Source organism: Botrytis porri (assembly GCF_014898465.1).
Source record: "Botrytis porri strain MUCL 3234 chromosome Unknown BPOR_001, whole genome shotgun sequence".
NCBI classification, from domain to species: domain Eukaryota; kingdom Fungi; phylum Ascomycota; class Leotiomycetes; order Helotiales; family Sclerotiniaceae; genus Botrytis; species Botrytis porri.
Genome location: NW_024066075.1, coordinates 1,331,491 through 1,353,901, shown reverse-complemented (window position 1 = coordinate 1,353,901; position 22,411 = coordinate 1,331,491). Strand labels below are relative to the sequence as shown.

At 42.5% G+C, this 22,411-nt stretch overlaps 7 protein-coding genes across 7 annotated transcripts; 4 read left to right on the top strand and 3 right to left on the bottom strand.

The window, feature by feature from the left end:
* Positions 1–1,886: 1,886 nt before the first annotated feature.
* Positions 1,887–4,154, bottom strand: EAF01_000375 (uncharacterized protein; the record flags this gene model as incomplete). The annotated part of the gene is made up of 3 exons (XM_038908625.1): positions 1,887–2,060; positions 2,168–3,900; positions 3,950–4,154. The coding sequence occupies 3 exons, from the start codon at positions 4,152–4,154 to the stop codon at positions 1,887–1,889; spliced, it is 2,112 nt and encodes a 703-aa protein (XP_038775531.1).
* A 733-nt stretch (positions 4,155–4,887) lies between these two features.
* EAF01_000374 (uncharacterized protein) lies at positions 4,888–5,882 on the top strand (the record flags this gene model as incomplete). The annotated part of the gene is made up of 6 exons (XM_038908624.1): positions 4,888–4,960; positions 5,023–5,042; positions 5,098–5,124; positions 5,181–5,196; positions 5,301–5,476; positions 5,529–5,882. The coding sequence occupies 6 exons, from the start codon at positions 4,888–4,890 to the stop codon at positions 5,880–5,882; spliced, it is 666 nt and encodes a 221-aa protein (XP_038775530.1).
* Positions 5,883–6,518: 636 nt separating this feature from the next.
* EAF01_000373 (uncharacterized protein) lies at positions 6,519–8,668 on the top strand (the record flags this gene model as incomplete). The annotated part of the gene is made up of 3 exons (XM_038908623.1): positions 6,519–6,629; positions 6,708–8,561; positions 8,624–8,668. The coding sequence occupies 3 exons, from the start codon at positions 6,519–6,521 to the stop codon at positions 8,666–8,668; spliced, it is 2,010 nt and encodes a 669-aa protein (XP_038775529.1).
* A 687-nt stretch (positions 8,669–9,355) lies between these two features.
* Positions 9,356–10,331, bottom strand: EAF01_000372 (uncharacterized protein; the record flags this gene model as incomplete). Its single annotated transcript, XM_038908622.1, has 2 exons — positions 9,356–9,383; positions 9,559–10,331. 2 exons carry the CDS (start codon positions 10,329–10,331, stop codon positions 9,356–9,358), a joined length of 801 nt encoding a protein of 266 aa, XP_038775528.1.
* A 674-nt stretch (positions 10,332–11,005) lies between these two features.
* Positions 11,006–13,501, top strand: EAF01_000371 (uncharacterized protein; the record flags this gene model as incomplete). Its single annotated transcript, XM_038908621.1, has 5 exons — positions 11,006–11,092; positions 11,169–11,337; positions 11,405–11,614; positions 11,680–11,875; positions 11,926–13,501. 5 exons carry the CDS (start codon positions 11,006–11,008, stop codon positions 13,499–13,501), a joined length of 2,238 nt encoding a protein of 745 aa, XP_038775527.1.
* Positions 13,502–16,031: 2,530 nt separating this feature from the next.
* Positions 16,032–16,763, top strand: EAF01_000370 (uncharacterized protein; the record flags this gene model as incomplete). The annotated part of the gene is made up of 1 exon (XM_038908620.1): positions 16,032–16,763. The coding sequence occupies one exon, from the start codon at positions 16,032–16,034 to the stop codon at positions 16,761–16,763; it is 732 nt and encodes a 243-aa protein (XP_038775526.1).
* A 1,484-nt stretch (positions 16,764–18,247) lies between these two features.
* Positions 18,248–21,973, bottom strand: EAF01_000369 (uncharacterized protein; the record flags this gene model as incomplete). Its single annotated transcript, XM_038908619.1, has 3 exons — positions 18,248–21,273; positions 21,327–21,816; positions 21,866–21,973. 3 exons carry the CDS (start codon positions 21,971–21,973, stop codon positions 18,248–18,250), a joined length of 3,624 nt encoding a protein of 1,207 aa, XP_038775525.1.
* Between the last annotated feature and the right edge of the window lie 438 nt (positions 21,974–22,411).

The window sequence follows — 22,411 nt, the reverse complement described above, 5'->3', positions numbered from 1 at the left end:
ATAATTTAAAGGTTAGTTCTAAAATAATATTAATAAAAAACTTAGTCACTTTAGCTTTTAGAATAAATCGAATATATAATATATAAGTTGAATTGAAGTCAAATTATAAGAAAGAGCTTGATTAAATTGAATTTGCTTACTTTTTTCTAGATTTTCTTTAAAGAATATCCTAGGTTTATATAGTTTATAATGAAATTCTAGTAGTTTCTATGCTTATAAATAAGATCGATTTAAATCGAATCTTATAGAATCATTTTATATCATAAAGGAAAAAATACAACCAATCAATTTAGTTTGTTTTATTAATAATCTTCTATTTAATTCTATCTTATTCTATTTCATTATTTAATAAGAAATATAATAATATAATATAAAATCACATCATACATATATTAGTCATCAATATATCTCTTAATTAATAAGATATTAATTAATAAGTAATTTAGTATACTTATTATAGAATCTCACAGCATGAGAAATGATATTGAGGTTGAGGATAATATTAACAGTAATGCCAACGGGGATATGCGAGTTACCTATACAGCAGCTTCATATTTCCTGCCACCAGCCTGCCGGCGTATTGCTGGGTACTAGGTTTTAATGCAAAACTTGATTATGGAATCCAGCAATGCATTATCGTATCATTATCGGGAAGTATGTCGGCCCCATTCACGATTTATCAAGGTTGAATCAAGAGATAAGTAATGGCATCTTGTGGCCGAAGTTATCTAAGGGCTCCTTCATCATATACTATATCAAAATACAAGATCTCGAATCAACCAGCTACTGGGAAGAAAACTAGATTTTCTAGATATCTCAATCGATGCTATTCACCGCTGGAAGTTTCAGTCATTCTGCAATGCAAGTCTATCCTGCACATCATCATTATCATCATGCGAGCGTCCGATGTGCAGCAGGTAGTGCCAGCTTGACATTAGTTTACAGCCAACAAGAAAATATGATTCTGAAGTCCTATCGACGAGCGAGAATGCTACAGAGACTCCTGTTGAATGAACCATGACCACAGCCCGAGATCCTAATCAGTATCCCCCGCATGAAATATACAAAAGGTATGTTCTGGCATCTCAAACGATGTAGAGAATCTCGATTCAATAGAAGATTTCGGCGCTCAGAGTACAATCTAATATCACAATGACATGAACAGTTTCTCAAACACCGACCATCCTGCATGACCACCTTCCAACCTATAAATGATCCGAGTTCAACAGATAGTATCCCCCATCTCCCTACCCCTCTCACCCGGCATCCGAAAGTCCTTTCCCTGATACTACTATAAAACATGTGCCATGTCACCATATAGCCTATCCTAATACCGACCCCTAGAATCCATACGCCATACAAGACCCCTTCCGCAAAAACCTCTACACGCTGCCTTTCCCGCAGAATCTAAGAAAATGCATCATCAAACGCTGGCCTCACCCAGTAAACAACACTATAAACTGCAACACATAAAATCAAGAACAGCACAATGGTAAAAACCAAAATCCTCATACAATATCTATACTATAGAGTTACACTTAGTTTACTTTAGCCCCATTCCCTTTCCCTTTCCATTTGCTTCCACCCAGTCCTTTCCCAATTCCATCCAGTACCGGTCATCCTCCTCCTGGATCAAATTCAACATCTTTTCCGATCTAAAACCACGCCCACCCACGTTATCAAATATTTTCCCATATATAACAATCACTGCTCATTCTACTCTACATCCACTCGCGCCCCCGAACAAACCAGATGATAAAGAAAATGAAATCACACGCATCAGCAATAAAAATCTCAGACAGGCAATTAAAGATCTTGCATGCGATTTTAAGCATTCTAGGTAAGAGAAAGGGGAATAGAAAAACAATAACACCACGAAAAGAAATCTACTCGATTCTCTTTTTTCCTTCTTCGGCATTCGCGTAACGAGCTGTGCTTAATCCACGCTCGTGCTTAGTTGTTACTAGCCCACCGACTAATTTGTCTTTGCGTGCGTTGCTTATTGCTTCATTATAGCCTTCTATTGCCCAGGGGCGAGGATTGAGCTTGGGCCAATTGACCTGTAGAGAAAGTGTTAGTAGAAGTGGTCGAGCGAAATCAGGAGATGATGAAGTGAAGCATCAGGGGTATCAGAGAAAGGGAAATAGAAGACGAAAGAAGAACATACATATAGCATTCCGTTGCCATAAACGAAATTAGCACACCATGCTCCTACTACCAACCAAACCATAACCCAAATTCTCAACGGTAATACAGCAGCATTGGGTAGACGAGGAGTGAAGAGGCCAACAAAGACAAAAAAGATACTGAAGGCAAGGATATAAGGGATGCTTTGAATGAGTAATGGTCTCCTATCGGCAGTGATAAGATGAGAGCCAATATTTGCGTTGCTAGGAAGATAATAGCCTAGGAATAGATCAAATGAATCCTGCTTAGGTCCATCTAGGAAGTTATTTCTCACGTAACGCGTAATAGAATTTTGAAGATCTTGAAGAGCACCAGCTTTGGTCCTCACACCTGTCCTTGTGAAATCTGTTTTGAGAGCGCCGGTTCCAGAATAGGATTTAGAGACGACATCAGCGTTGTCGGCCCAAAGTTTACGGAAAAGAACTTCAAACTCGGGGTCGGCTGTTGTAAAGGTCTCGCCACGAGTAAGAACACCAAGATCCGTTAGTTGCCGATTGAGGGTCCATCGACCAAGCATGCTTTGAACAACATTTGTTCTGTCAAGGCAGTCCATGCAGTTTGTGCGAACAACGCTAGTTTGGTGGTTGCGAACTTCGAGACGGCCATCGATATCAGCTGGCATATCAATTCCACGGAAATATTGTTGTGCTTCAAGGGCAGAGTTAAGTTGGTCAAGTAGTAATTGTGCTCGGTGCCATTTCAATCCTTTGGTTTCGTTGTGGAAATCGAAATATACGTAGTGCAGTCTGTCCATCTCTTGTCTCTTCCCACTTGACTCAACGACCCGGAATTTCTCATCTGTAATTTGATCATTTTGTCTGCTTTCAGTTGGCGCCGAAACCAGAATCTTTACCATCTGTTCATATGCTTCTTTTACCCGCTGCTCACGTCCCTTCTGGTTTACCAAATTTACCAAATAGTTGTCTCCGTAAATTCGGACTTGCTCATCGAAATGTGCTCTAGCGGCAGGGACGGCGCTTTCTACTCCTCGAATCTGAAGTTTTGGTGTATAATGTAAAGTGTTGACTTCTGCCCAAAATACTGGGACACTCCCTCTGGTTTGTACATATGACAATATCTGCATCTCCTTGTCGCCTGATCCTCCAACTTTGCCATTTTTCATTCCAGCACCTCCGGCAAATCCACCAAGCCCACTGCCATTATCATTCAAAATGATGATTTGTTCCGTTTCATTGAAGTTCGAAACATGCCCATCCTCATCCACACCTCGAGAAAAGTATCTAGTTCCAGCTCGGTATCTGGATCTTCGTGTAACCAAGATAAATGTCAATGGAGTAGACTTGATTTGAGTGTGAACAATCTCAAACATTCCAAACATAACTGGCAAGATATATGGATCCGCCGCCGGTTGTTGTCCATGTTGATGTCGAGAACCAGAAGTTCGGAAATCTATTAAATCAGATTGTATGAATTTATTCCAAAAGAATCGATCGTCTGCTCGCTTCCATAGAGGAGCTGATTTGTCGTGTTGCGATTGTCTCTGAAAAGTGTTGGTAATGTCGGAAGAATACGAAAAGTACATCGGTGCAGACTTGATGAAGATCTTAAGGAGGTTTAGGTAGGTGTCTTCGTCTTGGTCTCGAAGCGCTCGTTCTCGGAGAGGTAGAAATTCGGTTGTGATGATTTTAAATACCATATGCCCCTTCAGTCTTCCAATAGGTTGTGCCTTTGTAATTACAATAATGTACTTATCTAGGAAGAAATCAGTTCCAACTCCTGTATAATGTGGCATTGTAAATACCCAGTCGTAGTTTTATCATGCCCAAGATACCAGCAATACTGGAGACACGCTTTCCTCCCAGAAGTGCTCCATCGTTGAGTCGTATATCTCCCGTTGGTCGATCAACTACAAGTGTTGGTGCTGAGGGTGAAGATGGTGATGTGAATGCGTAATGCGATGTTGAGGCATGAACGTTGATGTCCCGAAAGGGCAAAGAACTAGCCATTTTGACTGATCTATCCTGCAGATAGTGTGTATCGTAGTTCCTCTATTGTCTGGTTCTCACAAACAATTTCCTCTGCTGGCGCGTACGATCTGATCTATAATTCAGCCAAGCTTGATATAGCTGTTCTCTAATTCGAAGCTCGGAGCCTCGCAATATCTAAAATTAACACTGGGTGGATACGCCCTAGAGACACCCCCTTGTTATTACTAATCTCGTCCCTCTCTTGTCTGTTCCAGATCAATATCTAAAGTTTCAAAGTACGGAGTACAGAGCTCTTCTTGATATTCATAATCACTAGAAATGATTAACAGATATAAAAGGAGTAAGACATATTCATTAAAAGCACTACATTTACTAATATAATTCTACAGTACCCAAGTAACATTGAAGAATTAGCTCCAGTTTTGACAACTTCTGATTCAGATACAAAGTGTGAATTTAGTATTTAATGATGAACTTTAGATAGGCTGACGTTCAAAGAGCATCTAAACAATGCTCCACGTGACCGTGATTGTCCCAGTAATCGAAGCGATTTAGGATCGTCGTCACTTTCCTGGTTGCGCTGTTTCTCAAGATCAAGCAAGATAGCATTTAAGTTTACTTCAACCATTTTCGCCTTCCTCCTACGAATCAAAGCCGCCCAAGTACTACACGAGCATATACAACTTGCCCAGCGATATATATTCCACTCCATTAAATCTCATTCACAATCACAACCACATCACATTTCAACATGGCTGCTCGAGGTCCACCAGGCTCCCGTGCTGGAAACTCACGATTTGCGCAGTTTAAATTGGTGTTACTTGGTATGTGACTTTCGTGGGTCCCTAATATCTTCATTAAATCAGTTGCTAATCTTTCATAATAGGGGAATCTGCCGTCGGAAAGGTATGAGCTGTTGTTTGCTGTTTGGATCTACTCTAAATGCTAATATACGGGATAGAGTTCATTGGTCTTACGATTTGTTAAGGTATTTATCATCACTTCCAAGCAATGACATCGTTCCAAGCTGACATCCGAAATCAGGATCAATTCGACGATTGTGAGTAGCTTTCCAACAAATCTCGTTTTTATATCGAATGCCCAGATACGATTCAAACAGGGAATTGCGGATGAACAAAGACCACACCGCTGACCATACGACAGACCGCGAGAGTACTATTGGCGCTGCATTTTTAACTCAAACCATCTCCCTCGACGAAAATACCACCGTCAAATTCGAGATATGGGACACCGCAGGACAAGAGAGATACAAGTCGTTAGCGCCTATGTATTATCGAAATGCCAACTGTGCCGTTGTTGTTTATGATATCACACAGGCTGTACGTCTCTATCACCCTGAATTTGAGAGTAATCCGCTAACATCTGTGATAGGCCTCGTTGGATAAGGCCAAATCTTGGGTGAAAGAACTTCAACGACAAGCAAACGAGAATATCATTATTGCTTTAGCCGGAAACAAGCTCGATTTAGTTACGGAACAACCGGATAAACGTGCTATTACTACTGAAGACGCTTCGAATTATGCAAGGGAAGCCGGTTTACTATTCTTCGAAACTTCCGCTAAGACATCTGAGAACGTACGGGAATTGTTCACAGCAATTGCAAAGAAATTACCCTTGGATCAAGCCGGTCCAAGAAATCCAAGAGCTGGTGGTCCAAGGGGAACTGGTGTTGATCTCAGGCCCGAAGCGCCAGGAACACAATCAGGCCCAGGATGTGCTTGTTAGAGAAATTTTGTGATGAATATGCGGGGGAGTATGGGACATATTGGGTGGAATGAACCTTTGATACCAAGAATGAGCTATTGTCGGGACTTTCCACAAATAGTGTTCCTTTTCGAACAAGATTGCTTGGTTGAGGGCAGCATACATGTGGCCACTTCAACATTTACGAGAGCAATCCTTTTTTAATACCTTGATGTCTCTAAATTCTCGTTGGAAGGGGTCTGATTTGCAGCAGATTTCTGCTTGCTAGGCGTGAGGGCTTTCCTTGTTTTTTCCTTTTTGATGAATTAGTTCTTCGGCATTTGGGATGTACGATATGCAATAGAACCATGCATTTAAACCCAATTATTTTTTATTGCACAAGAATCTGTGTTCAGAGAATGATCATCATAGGAAATGTTTCAATACATATAACATCAATTTTTTTGACATGACATTATTTCGTAGCCTTGCACATTTGGCTAATAATGTGAATTCTGACCCTGGGATTTTCTACATCATCGGCCAAAAAGTGGTGTGGTCCGAGCTCCTGTAAACTTGGAAGTGTTTTTTATCTTGAATTGTATAATTGGCAGAAGAGGACGCGCAGTTTTAACATCACCAACCTCAAAAATTACTTATCACTCCACGCAGCCCGTCATGCTGCGAGTTTGTCTTCGATCTTCGAGGACGTTGGGTCTCAGATCCAACGTCGTCAGTCCTGGACGTCAATGGAGAGCACAAAATAGCCGGGTGATTTCGGATACTATGGTATGTATGAAGCTTCAAGATATTGTATCTCAAACAATTAAGTTGTGAGATGAATGCTGATAGTTTTTGCAACTCTAGAGAAGTTATGCCGATAAACCAAGTATAGCAGACTCGAGACCTCCAGTACTTCCAGGATCGGCCAGCGCGGCTACATCTGAACCATTACCACCTGGAGCAATAGTAACACCAAATACCGCCCCAACTCCAGCAACTCCAACCTCTACCACAATTCCTGCGGAAAATGTCCCTCTTACTCCCCCTCCTCCAGGAGTCAAGTCACCAGGACCTCCCCCTCCATCTTCCATCCCACCACCTCCCGCACCAAAGCCAAAGAGACGCTTCTTCCGCAAGTTCTTCACAACCTTATTTCTGTTAACTACATTGGGCTTCGGTGGAGGGGTTTACTATTCTCGAATCAACGATAATTTCCATGACTTCTTTACCGAGTATGTACCTTTCGGAGAGGAAGCGGTCCTTTATTTCGAGGAACAGGAATTCAGGAAACGTTTCCCTTTGATCGCAAATCGAACTCCAAGGCCTTCTAGAGATACTGGCGAGCAAATCAAAATCCCAAGCCAAAGTGGCGTATCATGGAGGGTTGCCAATGAGAACAAGGAATCTACTAGGCGACACACTAGCTCGGCGAAGGACAAGGCGAAGCCATCGGAAGCTGTTCAGACACCACAGGACTCAAAAGCAGCCGATAGAGTCAAAGCCGTTGAACAAGTTAAGAGTGGAAATGCACCAGTAAAGAACTCTCCAGCTCCAGCTGCTGCGTCCGCCACTTCAGAAGCCAAGCCAAGCAATGTTCAAAGGGACCCAGAAGTCAATGAGCCATCTAGAGCATACAAGAAAATTGAGCGAATTGACCCAATTAATATCCCTGATGGAAACGAGCCTGTAGTTCAAGAATTGGTTAAGATTATGAATGATATCATTGCAGTCGTTAATGCCGACAATGCAAATGCTAGATTTACATCTACTATGGACAAGGCCAAGTCGGAATTGAACAGAGTTGGAGGCAAGATCTTGGCTATGAAGGGGGCAGCATTGAAAGAAGCTGACAAGAAGATTAAGTCTCACGATGGAGAATTCGATCGTGCTGCTATGCAACTCATGCAAAACTTCAAGAACCAACAAGCAGAGCAGGAAATTCAATATAGGGCCGAGTACGAAGCCGAGCGCAAGAGAATTCACGAGAACTACGAGAAAAAGCTTAAGTCTGAGCTCGATCGCGCAAATGAGGTCAATGAGCAAAAACTCAAGAATCTTTTGACAGAACAAGCAGTTGAACTCAAGCGTGCATTTTTGGCTGATGTCAGAAATCGCGTGGAGGAAGAACGTGAAGGCCGCCTCGGTAAGCTTTCCGAGTTGACGAACACCGTCAATGATCTCGAGAAGCTTACTGGTGACTTCAATTCTGTTGTCGACGCAAACCTCAAGACTCAACATCTTCATGTTGCAGTTGAAGCCGTTCGTGCTAACCTCGAAAAGTCTCAAATTCCACGCCCTTTCACTAGAGAACTTGCTGCCCTTAAGGAAATTGCATCTGATGATCCAGTTGTAAACGCAGCGATTGCATCCATCAACCCAGTCGCGTATCAAAAGGGTGTTCCAAGCTCAGCTGCCCTCATTGATCGTTTCCGTCGTGTTGCATCTGAAGTCCGCAAAGCTTCGTTGTTACCTGAAGAGGCTGGTATTGCTAGTCATGCTTCGAGTTACGTACTAAGCAAGCTTCTGTTCAAGAAGAAGGGATTGGCTACCGGTGATGATGTTGAAAGTGTTTTAACTAGAACTGAGACATTCCTCGAGGAGGGTGACTTGGATGGTGCAGCTAGAGAGATGAACGGATTAAAGGGGTGGGCAAAGACTTTGAGTAAGGATTGGTTGGGTGAGGTTAGAAAGGTCCTCGAGGTTCAGCAGGCTCTTGACGTAAGTTTTACTTTCAATGTATCCTTCACTCACTTTATGCTTCAATTACTAACAATTCCCAGGTAATTGCAACCGAAGCAAGACTACAAAGTTTGAGAGTCGAATAGAGAAATAACAAAATTCTTTCCTATAATTGATTTGTACATGAAGTTCAGTGGTGAGAAGAGACGATAAGCACGTGTTGGTGGAGAGATCGGTCAGTCAATAATTTTGACTGTTTGTAGAAGTACGGATAGTAAAATTAGAATACATGTACTTTATTACTGCTGTCCTAATGGCAGGATGATTTAGTGTTTTTGCGGTGAAGTGTGGATTTACAAACCATGCAATAGTGCTAAATCGAGGTTATCAAGATGGAAGTAGCAGCGAGCGCTGGTGTGGCTAGGCGTTCAAAGATGCACATCAAACTTTTTGGGTATACTCGAGTATGGTTCGGATGATGTTCGCTTACGAGCGACTGTCAGCCGTCAGATCGTTGATCATCCCTTGATTAAGCATATATTACTACTTCTATCCCAATATCTACCTCGCACCTGTACCCCCATCTTATCAACCAGACTCTTGTTTTCACATATCATTGAAATCATGCACCTATACTGCATACAGTCTGTCAAACCATCCTCTTTGTCTACTCCCTCCCCCATTTAAAGAGCGCTGTTATCATACCGTCCGTTTCTACAGCTTTCACACAGTTTCTTGTCATGTGGTTTCATTTTATTCTCCCTTTTATGCTCAGGATTCTTCATATCCACCCCGTTCCATGCGGATAAAAAGACCTTCGAGAACGATATTCTTCATCCGCGATCTAGTAAATAACGATTACTACGTTGAATTCAGCGAACGTATTCTGAGAAGTAGAATCCGTGACTGTGCGCGATTTTTCATCTATCACATATTCTCACAATTGAGAATACTTGACCTTTCAATCCAGCCCATATTTCGAATGAAAAGATGACTTGAGGAATCTAGCACTACCTCCTATTACTCCGTAACTTACCAAGTTTCGAAACCTTCATCTTGCATCATCTTCACATATGCATCTTCATTTGCCGCTTCCTTCTCAAATCCCTCGCTTTTGAAGATTCTGTAATGTCCATTTACATCTCTACATCCTTCACAATCTTCCCCACAACCACTCCACCCCTGCTTCACCGATACCTTGATCCTCGAGCAATGCTCCTTCGACGTTACCCCTGCAACTTTTTCCTCTCTCCAATCGAACATGAATTCATGATTGTAAAGAGGTCCATCCACGCCTTGGAATACGCATTTATACATAGCCTGGTACATATAATCATACGCCAAACCCATTCTGATCCCCTCCTTTTTCTCAACCTTTACGTCCCAGAAAAAAAGCCCGTACTTATCATTCCTGTTGTAATCAATCAACATTTCTTCAAGTGGGGGCTGACGCAGTAGCATTCTACGCCAGCTAGCATCAGATCTCCTATAAGCCATCGCGACGCGGGGCGATGAACCCCATTCCAGCTTGTTGAAAATTTCATGGCTGACTCGATTCCATGGTTCTTCTTCACTAGTACAAAACCAGTCTGGGAATTTCTCGGTCAGGAGAGGATTAAGCGTAACCTCTGTGTTTCGGGCAGCGGGTTTGAAGAAAAGACATTCTTGGAGATGGGGATGGGTTTGGATTATCTCGGCCCATTGTTTGGAAACGCGTTGAGAGAGGAGCAGAGTTTTGACGTCGAGATGGGAGAGGATCTTGGTGAGTGTTTCAGGGACGTAGAGGGGATTGGGGGTTGTGGTGGACATGTTGATGATTAGGATTTGGGTATTCGGTATTCGGTATTGGTTCACTGGTACTGTTTTGTGATCAGGACTTACCATTCCTATGTAAAGATATTGGGTATGATGAGAACGATGAGTTCAAGAAGTCAGGTGCAGAAGGGATTATCACGTGGCCTAGGTACTCTTATGTGGAGCTCAGCCATAGAACTAGGAGTGGCGCAGTTAGAATAATACATCGTAGATGATAGGTTTAACCGAAACAGCTATTCTCTTCCTGTATCACTCATTCATCCATCTACGCAAATCTATCAATGTGACGGCGCCGGGGATGTGACTCACTTATTACTATCAAGTTTATGAAGCTCTAATTCAATTTGAATGCGTAACCTTAGGTGTTGTGTGTTGAAGTTACATGAGGAGTTCCCTGGATCCGAAACATGTGAGTCAGGCCGATGAGATCAACTCTAGAAAGCGGCAACCAATGCTTGAGGAGGGTCTTGGTATTTTGTAATCCGTACTCATACATGTCGACTATTTAACGACACCATCCTCGGTTGAATTTAATGCCATTAAAACCAGGTTCAGTACTTTGATAAGTTTAACTGCTATTGTCGTTCCTTTGTTTTGATTCGAATCTCTTTTCATTAATTTCTCTAAAGATCGATTGTTCACACAAATCATCGAGGCAAAGAGGGAAAATGTTGTCTCAAGGAGAATCAGCAACCACCATCTTGTGTTCGTGCAAACAAACGAGATTCCATATCGAGAATCCAGTTTATCAAGAGGTAAACACTCCCATCTTCTTGGCGATGTTTGAAGATCATTCCAACTGAAGATGAATTCTGATCATATATATCGTAGCTCGATATTGAAGGTTTAAATATCACGGTTACATCTTCAGGTAAATCAGGTGTGAAATCGAAAGGAAAATCTAAAGCAGAAGGTCTTGAGATTCTATCCAATGCGAGTTTGAAACTTAAAGCTGGAATATGCTATGCATTGATTGGAAGAAACGGCACAGGAAAATCGAGTATGTCTCCCCTTTTCCATTTTGAGCTAAGGGAAATGAGATTTCTAATAGTTGGTGCCACATGAAGCTTTGTTGAAGGCCATTGCGGAGAAATTGATCCCTGGTATTCCTGTACAGACTAGGATATCTATCTTGCAGCAAACAGATGCAGATTCAAAAGATGCTGGTGACGAAGAGGACAGTGAGTCTAGAGAAAAGGGAGGAAGTAAGCTGTCAGTATTGGCAGAAGTCATCGACAGAGTTACTTCGAGAAGTGAAATTCAACATGAAGTCGATGGTATGTATTGACAATCCAATTGTTGCATTTTTATAATCAATATGGACATTGACAAAGTCCCTTAGTATTGTCCAAGGCTTTGGATAGTCAAGAAGATGCACTGACACCTGTACGGGCTTTTCGGAAAGTTCAGCATGAAAGACTGAAAAAGGAACTATTCGAGAAAGATAAGGATGCTAGACTCAGAAGTGGAACACGTGGTATGGCAGCAAGAAAAGCATTGATTGCGTTTGAGAAGATTGTTGCGGATTCCGAGGAACGGTAAGCGGGCATGAACCAAATTGGCGCCCGAATTCTAATTTATGATATAGCATCAATCAAAAAGATGAAGAGATTGACGAAACCACAACCAAAGAAGAAACAGACCTAGCAGCAGAACTTCTTGCAGAGTTACAACTACAGCTAGAGCCCACCAGACTCGCCGATATTGAATCAAAAGCACAAAGTATCCTTTCCGGTCTAGGATTCCCCAAAGCAAACCTAGATAAACCAGTCAACACCCTTTCCGGAGGATGGAAAATGCGTACCAATCTCGCTTCCGTCCTTCTCCAACCAACCGACATTTTGATCCTCGACGAGCCTACCAATTTCCTCGATCTCCTCGGAATTATCTGGCTACAAAAATATCTCGAAACCCTAAAGGAACCTACCACTCCCCCAACCATTGTAATCGTCTCTCACGATCGCGATTTCATCACTGCCACATCTCAAGAACTTATCATTCTGCGCAGCCAAGCTCTGACTTACTTCCGTGGATCTTTGTCTACATATGAATCCACCATCCGCGAAAAAACTCTCTATCTAACAAGAATGCGCGACGCTCAAGAAAAGCAAAAATCGCACATTCAGCAAACCATTCAACAAAATATCAAACAAGGAAAAGCAACCGGCGATGAAAATAAACTCCGCCAAGCTAAATCTCGCCAAAAGAAATTAGATAATCGAATGGGCATGGAAGTGTCCGCTAAAGGAACCCGATTCAAACTCAACCGCGACCTAGCTGGTTACCATTTAACCGCCAGAGAAGAAATCGAGATTCCACCCGAGGAAAGAGGTATTTCGATGATGATCCCTCTAGCACCCGATTTACGATTTCCCGGCCCATTACTCTCATTAGAAAACATCTCATTCCGCTACCCAACTTCCGAATCTTCGAAAAGCACCACCACACCCGCACCATTCGTTTTAGAAAACGTAAACCTCACCATCCACATGGGCGACCGCATCGGAATCGTCGGTCTCAACGGCGCCGGAAAATCCACCCTTCTCTCTCTCCTTACCGAAACCGCCAAACCCACCAAGGGAACCCTCACCAAACATCCTCGTTTACGACTCGCATATTATTCTCAGAACTCCGTGGAAGATCTGCAAGTTTTCTCGCACAACACTCCAGAACTAACAGCTCTTTCTCTCCTAACATCCGATATCGCGGGTGTGCTCTCGGAGCAGGAAATCCGCGGTATCCTAAATGGTTTGGGTCTTCAGGGACGAGTCGTCTCGGATGTTCCGATTGGTAAGTTATCTGGTGGTCAGCTTGTGCGGTTGGCGTTGGCGAGGTTGGTGTGGTGGGAACCGCAATTATTGGTTTTGGATGAGGTGACGACGCATTTGGATTTTTGGACGGTGAGAGCGGTGGGCGCGGTGATGAGGGGGTGGAATGGGGGGGTGGTGGTGGTTAGTCATGATCGATGGTTGGTTAGGAAGGTGGTGGAGGGGTGGAAGGAGGGAGAGGAGGATGGAGGGGGAGAGGTTGAGGATGAGGAGGATGAGGAACAGAGGAGGAGATTGGTTTATGTGGTTAAAGGTGGTGCGGTAAACGTATTGGAGGGGGGCGTGAGTGAGTTTGAGAGAAGTTTGGAGAAGAGAGTTGATAGGTTGATGAAGTGATTATATTACGTTTCACTTTTTATGGGTTGCGTTAATTACAGTCATGTATTCAATCGTGCGAAAAGTGGTCGACATCTAATAGTGTTGTAATTCATATCTTTCGCACACATCTCTATTCGGGTCGAACACTTTCAATATCGTAGAAAGTAGTCCTGATTTGAACCCTTCTAATCATCATGTTTGGGAATCCTTTGAACTTTGAGAATACCTCCATTTTCCTCTGTATAAATCATCACAAACACCTCTAACACTTTCACTTGCTCGAATCATTGAAGTAGATCTCATCGTAGGCTAGAGCTCCCTTCGCGTAAATTATCAGACTACAGTACAGCACAAAATCCGAATCCTCACAAATACTACATAATCTTAGCATCCAATGTTCAAAAATAAAGTCTTCACACCTCACAAGTCTCCCATGATTACATCATTACACAATTACATCACTCAAGAAATCAGAAAAACTTATCCTTCGTGACTAGATATCTTTTACACCATTTTTTTTTCTTTTCCTTGTTTTTCTTTTGGGGGGGAGAGGGGATCACCAGAAAACCGCGTTTGATTTTCACACTGCCTCGATTGCTTGAGGGATTATTTTCTCGACGTTCTCATGAAGTGAAGTTGTGAACTTAACGGAAAGTAGGGGTTTTTAGAGAGAGACTTAAGACTGTGATCTTTTGAACTCGTAGTCGAAGAAGGGATGAGAGGGGCCAAAGAATTGCAATGCATTGCTTCCAGATATGAGAGTATTTTAATGCGTGGGTATCAGGCAGATCATACTTTTATTTTATTTTGTTTGTTTTTTTGGGTGAGGATTTTGAGGATTGGTTATGTATAGATAGATATTTTGTGCTGGTATATGGGAGAGATTCCGGGTTTAGGTGGAGAGAGGTGAAGAAAGTGATGAAGGTGGGTGGTGAGATTTGACTTGGGAGATGCTGATCCCTTGACTACTATGAAAGTAATAATGATAATAATGACGATGATGATGGGAGTAATAAGTATGTTAAATATTTTTCCACTTTAGAATGGACGTGAATTTGTATTCTTCCTCATCTTCTTCTTGAATCTGTCGACTGGTCAATTTGTGCGCTATAGCTTGGGATGAAGAAAAAGTCCTTTTCAGTCCGAAGAGGAGAGAGACTTGCGTGACTACCAAAAGAAAATGATAACTCTACATTTGCATTATTGCGCTATAAGTATCTCGATATTAGCAATGAGCTACAACTTCATTGCCAGTAAGTTGTCGGATCTCTTCAGTTCAAGATGTGGAAATGATGGAGAACCGCACTTCCACTTTCACTCTCTCAATATCAAAATCCATACAAACTTCTTCCGTACATATTCTCCTTCACTACCAAACCACCAACAACACCATCCAAACAGACCATGAAATAACCATAAGAAAGAAATAACAAAAAAAGTTACGCAGTTCTCATAGCTCCCAAGTCTGTTGTCTGTTAATGTTGAATGAGTGGATTTGTACTTACACCGTCTTGAAGATGTACCAGAAAGCCCGGGCCCGGAACTTATTGTACCAGATATGATAATTGGATTTAGGAGGTTTGAAGGTTGGGGTTTACCGTGGATAAGATGAGTGAGGTTTTATCAGTGAGTGGTTTACCGATGAATAAGATGTTTGAGGTATGGATTGATGCCGTTGATACCGTAGATACCGTGAATGCCATGGCTGCCGACCATACCGAGAACAATTGAAGACACATGACGTTGATGCCATTGTATAAGTGTGTATCTATAAATTGATGTGAGCATGTTGGAACCTCGAAGTGAATAATCAGACCGTTGAGCAATTAGAACTTTGAGTTTTTCGTTTATTTTTCTGGAGGCGGCGGTGTCTTGGGTTACATTGATGATAGTTTGTATCGCGGTGAAGTGATATAAGGTTAGATGATGATAGAGACTTGTATGAAGATGAGAGGGCGTGTGGTCGTGTGTTGAGCTTGGTAGTTGGGTTGGGGCTATACTTCATCTTTTCATGGATAGTGGTTGCGTATTAAGTTATCATTCATTTACTGTCAATTCTTACGGTGTGGACTACTGTAACTCTTCTGGGCACACAAAATTATAATGCCTGATTGTTGCTTATTCACTCGTAGCCATCTCCCCTTTTTTATCCGATAAATTAACCGTACTTTCTTATTCACGTCTGGATATAAACCGTAAATATCTAAGATGATTGCCAACACATGCGGTTTTATTTTAATACGTCAAACCGCGATGCCCGTATTGTACATCTAGCAATGTAGCACGTATGGTTGGCTGTACATATTTTGGCATATAACCTCCTCGAGTTCCAGTCAGCGCAACAACTTCTAAACTTGTTCATCTCTGAATCTTAATCACATTGACAACCAGCTAACATTCTCCAACACTCGATTATTGGATCACAGTTTCCACTCATTATTCACACCTCGAACATACCTCAGACATAAAAAACCATCTCCATCTCAACTTGCAGAGATAAATCACCAATTTCCACAATCCATCTCCTTACCACAAAACCCTTCACAAGATGTGTAACATCTGCCAAAAGATCAAAGCCATCCAATCAATCGACTCTATCCTCCTCAAACCTCTTAAAGTCATCCTCACCAAACTACACGAGCGCATCGAACCCGAACTAGGAGATTCTTTCCTCCGCCGCGAAGCCCGTATCCACTCCATCAATAAGAATCTCCAACATCTTCAAATCGGTCCTTTGAAACCCATCATCAAGCTCATCATTTCCGATCTCGATTCGGAGCTCCGCAAACTCGCGGTCAGCAAGGTCGATCATCCTGCCTATCGAACTGTCGGAAAATACAATGATTTAACGACGAAGATCGGACCGGATGATAGCTCCAGCATTCGGAAATGGTTGGAAAATCGCGCTGAAGAAGTTAGAGAGACTAAAGAGTTGAAGAAGATGGTTGCTCTTCAGGGAAAATCAAAGATTCGGCGCGAGTCAGGAGCTCAGAATGATGCATTGGCAAAACCAAGTTATATGACGGGCCCGGAATCAACAGATTCGGAGTATTTGTCAGGAACAGATGATATGACTAAAATCGATTATATGGAGCTGGATGATCGACTTCCGGTTCCAGGTGCTGTCGAATGGTCTACTCATGTTGTGGATCAGTGGTTTAAGAAGAATGGTGAGAATGCTTTGTTAAGCGAGGGGGTTGCGCAGGCTAAGGATGCACCTAGAAAGCAGGGAAAGCATAGGAAACATAGGAAGCATAGGAAGCATTCGAAGAGAGAGTAGAGTACTGCTAGATTTTGCGGTGGTTTTATGGATGATTGATAGAGTATGATTAACAATCAATACATGTTATTATTTTGAGGGAAATGAGAATAAGCGTCAGTTAATGACGCGTTGAACAGTGAGACGATCGCTTGTAAACAAAAACGTATTTCAGAAATATCATGAAAACTTCCTAGTATCACTAGCGTTGCTTTCCGACTTTTCCAGTATACCATCTGACAATATTATACTTGAACCGGTCGCTAGTCAGAACCCAAACTAGCTTAGACATATACCACTTAAAAATACTATGTCGTAGTATTGTATTATTGACTAAATTGAATGACAAATTCAGTATATCTCATCCAACTGATCATAGGTTATTGACCCAATATCGTAAATTCAATAATGCAGTGTGAAAAACTACATTTTTAAAACCCCCTTTGTCACAATGTATGCAAGACGGCCAAGATAATGCCATTTGATAAGTTCGGAGAGGAATCCTTCATTTCCTAACCTCTGACCTATAAATCATAGTAGACACAAGTTGTCTTCCTTTTCCATTACAGCCACCTAATCCCATACTTCAGTAGCCCACTCCATGAGTTTCAAAACATATCCATATACATTTTACATATAAAGTATAAAGGATAACCACCCTAAGAAAGTACATCCTCTCCAATCATCACATCATAGGTTTCAGAGGTTTTATCTTAATCTAGTTTTGACATCCATCTCCGTTCTCATCTCAATCCTCCTACTCAATCACGCACTATCTACCCACTCACTTTATTCTCACCCCATTTCCCTTCCATTTCCCTTCCATTTCTCTTCGCCCTATCCCAACCACCCCCGAACCTACCACCCTTTTTCGCTTCCCCTACTCCCCATCACCCATTTACATTATCTCAACGCCATCCTTCCCAAAATCAAACCAATCTCAAAACTCTCTTTCAGAATCGTTCCCATTTGAAGTAGCCTGATGAGCCTAAGATATACTCTACCAACTCCAATACTTCTCTATCCCCTATTTTAAATAACCATTCAACTTTCTAGATATGATCCAGCACACAGATCAATACAATGTATATAAAAAAATTCCCTAATGGATTCTTCACAATCCCCCTTCCACTTAGTGTAAACTTCATCAAAATGAATCAACATTTTCCCCTTCTCTATGATCTATTACGAAGTAATATATTATCAAAAATGAGATACCATATACTCAAAATCCACAGAAAATGTATAGGAAAATTGAACTCAATATGCAAGGAATACAAATCACAAAACAATCCATCATTTATCATAACCAACACTTCAAAATAAAACTACATAGGTACAAAAGAATACTCTCTAAATAACAAGTTTCATCACAAATATGTCTCCTCTCTTCCCCTATCTTTTAAGAAAATTATCCTATCTTACATACACATCTACAAACACAATTACATACATACATTACCCCCTCATCATCATAAAAACCAAACCATCCAAACCATCCAACCCTAAACCAAAAGCACCAACCCCATCATCCCCACCGTAAGCCAGCCCCCCAATCCCAATCCCCTAACCAACCTCTCCGCACCCCCCTCAAAAGTAACCGCACTCGGGCTCGCCCCTGGCATCTGCGTCGTCACACTTCCGCTCTTCACACTAGTACTCTCACCCTCTGCTTTAACCACATACGAACTTGGTTTTGGTACTCTGGTGATCGATGATGCGGTTCCGGTGGCGACTAGAGTACTGTTTCCGGCGCCATAGGGTGGTGCGATGCTGTATGGTGACGCGATACTGGTAGCTGAAGATGGAGATGGAGATGCGATTGCAACGGGAACAACGGTGATGATTGAAGGTGCGATGATAGCGGAAACAGTGGCGGTTTGAGAATTGATAAGAGTAGAGATTAGGGTTGTGTAGAGACTTGTTGGGGATGCGGATTCGGGGGTAGGGGCAGAGGAAGATGCTTCGATGACTGGGATTGAGGTTTCGATGCCGGCGGCGGAGGAAGCTTCCTTGGTTGGGGTTGGTGAGGATATACCGGCGATGGATGAAGCGCTAACTGAAGGGGCTGAGGTGAAAATGGCAGCGGTGGAAGAATTCTTGATAGCTGGTATCGAAGTTTCGATTCCGGCTGCAGAAGAAACCCCAGAGGTAGGTATATTGACAAGAGTGCTAGAAACAGTGATTGGATATACGGAAGTATATGATGAGATGGTCTCAGTAGTGACTTGACCTGATCTCGCCGGACAATCCGTTACACTTGGAGGACATGAAGTGATAGTATAAACAGATGTTTGATAGACAGTTGAAGTTCCATATGAAGTATTTGCTGTGGTTGGGACTGGTACTCCAGCTGTGGAAGATGTGGAGCTAACGAGACCACTATTTCCACTCGTTTCTGTTACGGGACAAATGGTAGTGTATGAGGAAATTGTCTCGGTGGTTACGGAACCAATTCTGCCTGGACAATCGGTTACGGTTGCTGCGCAGGATGTGATGGTATAGACAGAGGTTATATAAGCTGTAGAGGTGGTGTATTGAACAACTGAAGTAATTGGTGATGTAGCAGTTCCTTGGGCTGAAGATGAGGATACTGGAGATGTGGTAAGTCCTTGAACGGAAGAAGATGCTGTTTGCGATGTAGGGACTCCTGGGGCTGAAGATGGTTTTGAAGATACGGAAATTCCTTCACCAGAAGAGGTTGAGGTGGCACTGGCAGTGACAGGACAGACAGTGGTGTAGGAGGAAACAGTTTCAGTGGTTACAGATCCAATTCTTCCTGGGCAATCAGTAACTGTTGCAGCACAGGAAGTAATTGTATAGACTGTAGTAACATAGGCTGTTGAAGTGGTGTATTGAATAGCCGAAGTTATCGAACCAAGTCCGGAAGAAAGAGATCCACTAGCAGAGATAGAACCAGTTTCTGATGTTACAGATCCGCTGTTGGTAGTAGATCCAGTTGGGATCTCACTGGAACCAATTGTCGAAGATCCTACCACGGTTGATTCGGTTGCACTAAATCCAGGTACAGTTTCAGTAACAGTACCTGAAGATACAGTAATTCCCTCGACTGAAGATGTGGCAGTGGAAGCTGGAGCAGTTTCTGAGTAATTGTTGGTACTGTTTCCATATGGCGCGGTAGACGAGATAACGATGGAAGAAGTAGATCCTGGGTATCCTGATGGGCCTGCAGATGTCTTAGTCTTAGTCTTGGTCCTGGTCTTGGACCTGCTCTTGCAGGATTTAACACCAGTTCCAAGGGATTTGGTAGGGCGTGGTTTGCTAGATTGACCAGTACCAATGATGGAAGATTTGGTAGGGTATGGCTTGATAGATACTCCAGTACCTGTGACAACAGACTTGGTGGAATATGGTTTGGACGAGTGTACACTTCCACTAGCAGTAGAATTGAAGGAGTAAACTGAAGTGTGACTGGAAGATGGCTTAGCGGAGTGAGACTTCGAGGTGTAGCCTGTTGCAATACTTGTAGATTTGGAAGAATATCCGGTGAATGTGTAGCTACCAGTAGGTTTTGAAGAGTGAACTGGCAATGTAACACTTCCGGCTGGCTTGGAGGAATGAATTTGCGAGTGGGTTAAATAAGATGTCGCGTTGTGAGAATATCCTGGAACGGTGTAGCCAGATGATGCTTGAGCTGGTAAAACTTCTGAGGAAGTGAAAGATCCTGCAGCAGAAGATTCCAATGATGAAGAGGATGTGGCGGCCGAGGTCTCCAAAACTGATGCAGAAGTAAGCGATGGAGTAGTTGAGGTCTCCAATAAACTCGAAGATGTAGCAGTAGAAGATTCCGAAAAAGTCAAAGTTGGGGTGGCAGAAGATTCCGAAACCGAGGTTGAAGTACTTGAGATCGAAATCACAGTGCTACTAGCATTAGCAGATGATTCGATCGATGTTGGAACACTGGAAGTGATAGAGACTTCCGAAGTGGAGCTGGAACTACTAATAGTAGTACTGTGAACAATCGAAGATGTCGAAGTGGGAGGAGGTGGTGCGTAAGAATCCAAACAAGATTTAATGAATCCGTGATAAGAATCTCCATTAAGTTCGGCATCTGTGTTTTCTTGAGAATATGTAGCTTCCCAAATCATGACACCTCCGAATTGAGGTTTTTCATGATAAGATTCAATCAAACTTTGAGCCTCGAGTGGAGAAATATAGTCGGATGCCGTTCCTGCATCAGTAGAACCGAGGAGACCAAGATAGATTGAGGCACCAGCACTAGCACCACTGTTAATGGTCGACACCCATTGATTATAGGTGAATTCTGCAGAGTCTTCGTCTCCAGTCAAAGCATAGTTATCGGCCCATTGACGAGCTGTGCATTGAGCTGCGGCATTGTTATAAAATTGAATCCACAAAAGATCAAATTGGGCACCAGCAATCATGGCTCCCATGTTTGGTTCTGGCAATGGACATTGTGGAGCTCCTGAAATGAAGTATTTCTTCGATGGGTTCTCGGCAAAATGTTCTCGGAGTCTGTTGATCATGGCAATGTAACCTTCGGAGTAATCTGATGGATGTCAGTCTTGGTATCATACGAGACGTTCTGGTGGTCTATCTTACCAGTAGGACCAAACTCGATATCGAAATCGAATCCATCAATATCAATATGGACACTAGGATCAGTTCCATAGTAACCACCATCCATTGGTCTAATTCCACCAGCATCCAACCAAGATTGTTTGAAAGGTCCATAACTTCCCCATAAGAAATCAGCGAAGTATTCTCCATCAGCTGCACCAGTAAGTTGATAGGTGTTGGATGCTCCTCCAAGAGAAAGCAATATCTTCTTTCCTAATGATTGACAGTAAGGAATCCCCTCTTGAATGTTTGGACATTGAACATAAAGTTGATCTTTCGAAGTGTCTACATCCCCCAGTGGATAACCTGGACCTGGAGTGAAGATTGGTTGACCATAACAAGCATTACCAAAGTTCTCGGCTGGATAACCATCACCTTGTGCTGGGAAAACATTCATAAAAGCTAATGGAATGATGTCTACTGTAGATTGCTCGCAGTAATATGAAAGGTTGGTTTGAGATGGTCCGGAACCCTGTCGTCATAATCAGCAATAGTAGTTTGAATCTAGTTGTAAGCCATACCCAATACAAAGCCAAATTTGCAGATGATGATGCATCATAGAGAGCGGCAGCAGGAGTAATTAATGCAAAAGTAGCCGCAGCCACGGTGAAAAACTTCGATGAAGACATTATTAAAAGGATATTAAGTATATACGCAAAAATGAAAGTTTCAAGAGGCCTAAGCCAGGTAAAGAATGTGATTGAACTGGTATGGTTGTCAAAGACAGGACGCAAACAAATGTCTGCACGGTACGAAGGTCACCGGTGGATGAGAAGCTTGATGTCTAGAAGAAGAGGGAGGAGGGAGGAAGAAAAGGGAAAAGGAATTGTATAGAACAGGGATATGTAACATTTCTCCTGATCCCGTCATTGTCGAGACCAAAATCGAACGGTTCATCATGAACCAGGGGTTACACAACGATTTCTGGCTAAATGATGCTCAGATATTGTCGAAATGCATGTGAGGTATCCAATGACAGCCATGAGACAACTCGCTAAACATGCAAAGAACAAAAGGGAAGACGGTCCAAGGCACTCGTGGCAGGGTAATCTCCCGAAAGGTAAATA